Source organism: Accipiter gentilis, chromosome 16 (assembly GCF_929443795.1).
Source record: "Accipiter gentilis chromosome 16, bAccGen1.1, whole genome shotgun sequence".
Classification (NCBI taxonomy): Eukaryota; Metazoa; Chordata; class Aves; order Accipitriformes; family Accipitridae; genus Astur; species Astur gentilis.
The window spans coordinates 31,137,638-31,145,224 of record NC_064895.1 but is presented as its reverse complement, the minus strand read 5'-3'; the positions used below and the strand labels follow the sequence as shown (position 1 = coordinate 31,145,224).

Below are 7,587 nucleotides of genomic sequence, written 5' to 3'. Positions count from 1 at the left end.
AGCCCAGCAGGAACAGGGGGGGCACGGCCCGACCCCCCCCAGCGCCTCACTTCCTCCTCCCCTGGGCTCCCTCACAGCCCCTCGCCCCGTGCAGAGGGAGCGCAAACGCAGCCCGGAGGGCAAAGGGGACGGCCGGCCAGCGTCTATTCAGTCAGTCGCGCGCCTATCGAGTCCTCCCAGAGCGAGTCTGGTTCGGAGCCCCCCCGGAGCTCCCCCTGCTCCTGGGACACCTCGGCAGTCGGTCCCAGAGCGACGCTCGTCGGTCCGTCTGGGAACACACGGTCGGTCGGCTGGCTCCTGGAGCGCTGGGCTGCTGGGCAGAGGCGAAGGCTGCCAAAAACGAGGAGCAGGACACTAGAAAAGAGGAGAAAAGCGGCAGCTGGCTGGACAGCGGGGGCGTAGCGAGAAAGCACGAGAAAGCAGGGAGCGGGTCCCAGAGAGGACGGGGAAAGGGAGCCCCACGATGGAGAAAGAAGCGGCAGGGAGAGAGGAAGAGAGGCAGCACAAAGAGGGAGGAGGCGCAGCACGGAGACCGACAAAGGCGGCCGGGTGGGGAGCAGGATGGAGATGCAGGAAAAACCTGGGATAGGCAGCATGACAGAGAGGGAGGAAAGCAGAACAGGGGCAGGGAGTTGGACCGAGAGAGATGGAGAAAGACAAAAAAGTGTCAAAAAACAGGACAGAGAGGGAAGAATGAAACAACAGGGTCAGGGAGCCCGGACAGCAAACGACAGAGGGAAGGGCTGGGGCAGGGGGGCCGGCAGCGGGGTGGAACAACACAAACCAAACTGCATAGCTACATGCTACAGGGCAGAGAGGGAAAAATTAAGAAATAGGGACACAGAGCCAAAAAAAAGAGAGAGCTGGAAAGCAAAAGGAATAGCAACGCATACATAAAGAAGGGGGGGGGGGGATTCTTAAATAGGGTCATTGGGGAGCCAGAGACAGCGACACGGAGAAAGGACAAAAGCGACAGAAAGGGAAGAATTAATGAATAAGGACAGAGAGCTGCCCAGAAACAGAGAAAGGCAAAAAATCACATGGGCAACAGGACTGAGAGGGAGGAATTAAAAAACAGGAGCTGGACAGAGTGATGCAGAAAGAAAATTTCAAAAGCTCCAGGCTGCAAAGGGAGGTGGGGAGCACAGGGCTGCTACTCCCCTTAGCCCCATTCTGCACATGCTTACTTAAAACATGACTGAGATCAACAAAATGGGCAGAGTGATTTCTCTTCAAGTTGCTGGCCCTCAAAAGATGATCCTGCAAATGAATCCAACAACCAAAATCTCTTTCGATTATTCTTAGTTTTAGAGCATCTTTCCAAAGCTTTAACTGTGGTTCCCTGGTAGGTTATGTGATAAAAAGCTCATCCCCATGAACTGAATGGAGTGTCTGCATTGGCTCTTCCTGGGGCTGTCCCAGTGGACCCCCAGCCCCACAGTCCAGGGTGACTCCCATCACAGCAAGCCAGCAGCAGACATTCTCCAGATCACCTTACAGACTGCAGGGGGGTTACTACTGAAGGGCTACGGGACTCCATATGGGATGCAGGGGAAGAGCACAGGAATCAAACAGAACATAATATGGTATGTTTACTGGAGGAACTAAAGATGGGGACAGTGCAGTGTAAGAGTGGCTTGGGGAGGAACGAGCCTCAGAAAATAGAAGAATAAGGGGATAAAGGGCTCCATTCACATGTAAAACAGGTTGCTGGTCAGAGAGTTGTCTGGTCAGCCTTGTCCCTGATCGAGGGACTGGGATGGTGGTGGTGCATGTGTGTGCATCTCTAAGGGCGAAGCAACAGGGGGAGTTGGTTACCAGAGGAAACGGGGGAGTCCAGGCCACACGGCAGAGGATTTTGTGTGCACATGTGGGAGCATGTGCATGCATGCATACAAGTGAGGTCTGTACCAGCAAGTAGACTGGGGCTGCAGGCCTCAGGTGCTTATTATGTCCATGTGCTAGTAACAGAGGAAACTGAGACAGGGGCCAGCTATGAGGTAGACCAAGTATTTAAGCCAAGCTACTGAAGGGATCCACATTGTGCATGGCAACAAACTGGCAGAACAGAGGGACCTGGACAACCTCAAGAAATGGGCCCATGTGAACTTCATGAGGTTCAACAAGGCCAAGTGCGGGGTCCTGCATCTGGGTTGGGGCAACCCCCAGTATCAATACAGTCTGGGGGTGAAGGGATTGAGAGCAGCCCTGCAGAGAAGGACTTGTGGGTACTGGTGGATGAAAAGCTGGACATGAGCTGGCAACGTGCACTTGCAACCCAGAAAGCCAACCGTATCCGGGCTGCATCAAAAGAAACTTGGCCAGCAGGTCAAGGGAGGTGATTCTGCTCCTCTGCTCCGCTCTGGTGAGACCCCACCCGCAGTCCTGCATCCACCTCTGGGGTCCTCAGCACAGGAAAGACATGGAACTGTTGGAGCGAGTCCAGAGGGAGGACACAAAGATGATCAGAAGGATGAACGTCCTCTTCTACAAGGAAAGGCTGAGAGACTTGGGGTTGTTCAGCTGGGAGAAGAGAAGGCTCCAAGGGAGACCTTATTGTGGCCTTCCAGTACTTAAAGGGGGCTTACAAGAAAGATGGGGACACACTTTTTAGTAGGGCCAGTAGCAATAGGACAACAGGTTTAAGCTAAAAGAGGGTAGATTTAGACTGGATACAAGGCAGAAATTTTTTACAGTTAGGGTGGTGAAACACTGGAACAGGTTTCCTAGAGAGGCTGTAGATGCTTCATCCCTGGAAACATTCAAGCTCAGGTTGGATGTGGCTCTGAGCAACCTGATCTAGTTGAAGATGCCCTCACTGCAGGGAGGTTGGACTAGATGACCTTTAAAGGTCCCTTCCAACCCAAAACATTCTATGATGCTATGATTAACAACAAATGTATTATTTTAAACTTACCAGTATGCTATGACATCTTTGTTTCAGCTTTGCTTCTGCTAATACTTACTAGCATCGGCCTAGTTTATCTATATTTGAAATTGTTGTACTGTTGGTAAGCTCTGCATTAATAATGCAGTAAGCATTTCAGAGCTAGCAGGTAACAGCTGGTTGTCAATTTCCCTTCCCTGCCAGCTATACTTTTACAATTCACAGAAATTGTTTTTCCACAAAACTATAGAACTTGTGCTAGCAGACTGCTGCCAGATTCCCATTGAGAAGTCTCTCATATGAGGCCACAGCATTGTGTGGAGGGAAAGAAAACAAAGATTCCAGAGTTCAGAATGGTAAACAGCAAGTGAACATCTGTGCCTGTGGTACCTGCCAGGGAAGTAAGTACTAGCCAATCTCCAAGTCCTTGTCTACCTTCCATGTAAGCACTCATCTATAGAAACGCCTTTGTTTTACATTACCTGCAGATATATGCAGCCGGTGCACAGCCATGCATACTTCGGTTCTCAGTGGAATCAAGCCAGATTCTTTTAATTACTTTCCCTCCTGGGAACTTTCTTTACTCAGGTTTTTCCTAGAAGGCATCTGTATTGTGTCTATTGTAATGTAATTAAGATGCACTTGCTGTGCATCTGTATGGGTGGGCTGTGAGCATAGAAAAAAAGTCTCACATTAGAAAGGTGAAATGAAATCTCCTGCTATTAACCATCATGCATTTGTTAGTATATAAAATATATTTAATTAAAACCAAAACATCAAACACTAGATTGATGAAGTTTCATGCAGCAGAGATTTCACTCGTGTCCTGTCTGCAGCAGACACCTGTCTGCACAAGGTGAACAGAACACACTTCTGGAGACCAAGAAATACTCTAGATGCTAATACTGTCAGAGCTCAAAATGTGAGCTCTCAACAGGCACATCTAAAGAATTTGGAGCAAAAGAAAGTCCTATCTGGTTCCTTCAGCTTCAGGAAGTCACAGTGGCAGACAGCCAAACCTGCAGTCAGTTGGATACAAGAACCTTCAACTTATATAGCCAACAGTTACTGCAGGAAGAAAGATATAAATATGTCAGAGGAAGTTGTTCACAGATATAAGACTTCATGCATGGTTCCATGCAAGTTTCTTTATGCTGTTCCTTTACTTTTAACTCCATTACAAGGGATTCCAAACCCTCTATTTCTGAAGGTCTCATTCACTCGGTTTGATGCTTCTCTGGTATTTCATGCGCGTCTCTTGCATAAAGTTTCTGAAAGCTGGTTCTTCATGACTCTCCTCAATAACTGCGGGGAGAAATCCACAGTTCAGCACTATTTCAGCACTCGTTCTACTTGTGTTACTGAAGAAAGCTAGAGTAAGGCTAGTCAAGCCAACACAAAGTCTGTCTGATCTTCAACTTCATTACAAGGCAAAAGAAATAAGTGATCCTAAAAATCAATGGAACAGGGAAAGAATGAAGACTAAGTCTGCATGCTATATAAGAGAAAAATCACACACTGTAAGAACTTAGAATATTGCTCCAAGACTACAGGAAAAGGGAAGAGAGCCAGGGCCAGAAACTGTAAGGCTAAAAAGACGATGAAACATATTGTGCATTAATGAAGTTCAGAGGTCACTGCATGCTCCAAGCATAACAAGTTGTCTGGTTTATGCATGTTATACACCTATTAAAAATAATTACTTGAATAGAAAATTTACAATTGAAATTTCACAAAGTTAGAGAGTGATATCACTGGACTAAGCATTGCAGCTAGGTTTCTGCTACAGATTCAGACACCTAACGACTGAATGTTTGCTTGTTTTCTAGGCTCTCATTACAGTCAATCCTGTTAATAAAATACAGAGGGTATTTCCTGATTAGACAGGCAGCTTTTAGACCGCATCAGATCCCTCATTCCCTTACCTTCATGGTCAATGTCATCAGTATCACTCTGCCTCTCTTCTTCTTCGTCAAGAGTTCCTCATGTTAGGATCAGCTCGGAGGGACCCATTGCAGAAGCATCATCAGACCCTTCAAGGGAACAGAAATGGCTGTACACAAAACAGTATGCTAACAAGTAAGTTAGTGTGTGCCCTGACAATTTCTATTTGTACATAAACACAGCAATTAATACCTACTCTAAAGGGGCAGAAAGCTGCTTCTGAATTGCAAAGATATAGGACAGACTGCATCAGCACCATGCTCAACCTCATATAAGCAACAGTTCAAACAAGAGCAGAGCTTTCTCATATTCTGACTGTTTCAGCTTTTCTAAAGTATTTCATTACTTCTAGTATGTCCACTGCTTTATCTACACAGCAGGGTTTTTTCTCCTCATGGCTGTGACTCACACACAGAAGAGCTAAGTCTGACACATCCCACAGGAACTAAAGCCCCACTCCTCTTCACTAACAGGAAGCTGCTTTCACGCTTTTGCTGTGAAGACAGAAAAGTACTATATGACTTCTCAAGGCAGAGTCTTCAGACAACTGCAGTAAACTTAACCTTCCTAGTAAGGTACCTGCAAGTGTGTTGCCCTGCACACAAACGCTGCCCATGTCCTTCCACAAGTGTTCCAGCTGCTCTCTTTTGTTTATTTTGAGCCTTCTCCTGTAGGTACAAAGTTACATGTGAATTCTGCGTATATTTAAAACATCAGTAGAAGAGTAATCTCACCCAGTACTGGCAGTCTGTCCTCCAGCCAGAAAGAGGACGTCAATAAGCAGGTCTTACATTGCAACTAAGGTTACAGAGAACTTAGGGGTAAACATGGAAAGCAACCTCCAGCATGATGGACCCAAAACAGCAGCATCAGGAAGCCAAACTCAGTGGAGTTGTGCATGCAGAGAACTTTCCTTTGGACAGCCAGAACTGAAGGTGAGCAGAGCTACTGATTTTGGTACTGCAATTCAGTCTTCATTTTTAATTGTCTAAGTCAAAACAGTACACATCACTGGCAGGGAAAGATACAGCGATATTCTCAACAAATCACTTTGTAAATTTATTTTTTAAAAAAGTCTCTATCCTTCTGAATGGAAGATATAAAAATCTTTCCCAATCATTTTCTCACAATTTGCCCAGAAAATTATTAGCACTAAAACACTGAGCAACATCTGTTTTACAAAACATCTTTATTTTTGTGAAGATATGCTCCACCAAATCTAGTAAAAAAAGACAGATGGCAGGCTTCAGGACAGGAGTCTTTCCACAATAAGTATGATCAGTAAATTAAATGTTAGACCCTCCCACCATAGAGGCAATTGTGTGCATAAAAGTGACCCCAAGATATACTGCCCAGGTATACAATAGTTGAAAATACTTACCAGTGTTTTTCTCAGGCGCTCATATTCTGGACGGTATTCTCTGAAAAGATAAATAAAGAGACTGCATTCAGTCTTAACTAAAATTAAGTAAGGATCATCTTAGGGGCTTGTTTCTATCCCAGAAAGAGTTTTCTCTAGGCTTTCATGTTTGAGAGATGTTTCAGAAAGACTTAACGGTACTTTTTACCCAGATTTGGATTCTGAAACCAATGGATGCAGAGGAAGTGAACATATCATTAAAATAGCAAACCCTTCTCACACTGTCTCATTGGATAAGAAATTAAACCAGCTTGACTGAGCTAGTCATTTCACTGCTATACCTAATCAGCTCATCTATCACTCTGCTCTTATCACAGACATGACTTTCTCTGCCAGTACTTGTGCCTCCTAAGACAGTTCAATGGGATCTCATACAAAAAGACTGTTCACAGACTCCCAAACTATTGTGCTATGGGATCTTTGAAATATTTCTTTAATGAAGTAAGGATAAAGTGGATGTGGATACCCACTTCTTAGAATCATAGAATGGTCTGGGTTGGAAGGGACCTTCAAAGATCATCTGGTCTAACCTCCCTTGCCACAGGAAGAGACATCTTTCACTACATCAGGTTGCTCAAAGTCCCGTCCAACTTGACTGTCTCTCTTATAAGCCCCCTTCACATACTGAAAGGCTGCAATAAGGCCTCCCCAGAGCCTTCCCTTCTCCAGGCTGAACAACCCCAACTCTCTCAGCCTTTCTTCATAGGAGAGGTGTTCCAGTCCTTTGCTTTTGTGGCCCTCCTCCGGACCCACTCCAACAGGTCCACGTCCTTCTTGTACCATAGCCCCCAGAGCTGAACACAGTGCTCCAGGTGGGGTACCATGAGAGGAGAGTAGGAAGGGAGAATCCCCTCCCTTGACTTGCTGGCCACACTTCTTGCAATGTGGCACAGGATACAATTGCCTTTCTGGGCTGCAATAGCACATTGGCGGCTTACATGAAACCCTTAACTAGGGTTTCATTATGTAGGCAGTGTATCCCAGAATAATTGTTAGGTTATGTATAAAACTTCTCAGCACCTCCAAAGAGCACAAAGAGACAATTGGGAGGGAGGGGAAAGCACAAATAATACCCTGCCCAGATACTCCCAGGCCCATCACAGAGAGCCATTGAACCATCAAAGACACATCCCAACAAGCCCAGAAGAACACAAGGGCATCGTGGCAGGTAGGGAATCCAAATTAAGGACTCGGAAGAAGGGACACCTTATCTCAGCTACTCCCAGGGCTGTCCCAGAAAAGCCACCAGCCCCATGGTCCAGGCATGAAACCCATCACCATGCCTCATTGGGAGCTCTCTGGATCACCTTGTGAGCACAGAAGGGTGGCTGCCTAG

At 46.1% G+C, this 7,587-nt stretch overlaps 1 protein-coding gene across 7 annotated transcripts in view; it reads right to left on the bottom strand.

The window, feature by feature from the left end:
• Positions 1–449: 449 nt before the first annotated feature.
• The window catches only part of GPN1 (GPN-loop GTPase 1), a 19,406-nt gene continuing 12,268 nt past the window's right edge, over positions 450–7,587 (bottom strand). Inside the window, exons 13-16 of one of the 7 annotated variants that reach the window (XM_049818949.1) lie at positions 6,213–6,252; positions 5,411–5,819; positions 4,813–4,920; positions 450–4,192 (exon numbers count right to left, since the gene is read on the bottom strand). In XM_049818949.1, the coding sequence (XP_049674906.1) occupies positions 5,799–5,819; positions 6,213–6,252 (61 nt within the window). In that variant the 3' untranslated portion in view covers positions 450–4,192; positions 4,813–4,920; positions 5,411–5,798. Of the gene's footprint in view, positions 4,193–4,812; positions 6,253–7,587 lie in introns of those variants that run through there. The other 6 variants (XM_049818946.1, XM_049818947.1, XM_049818948.1 and 3 more) reach the window with 6 other exon arrangements.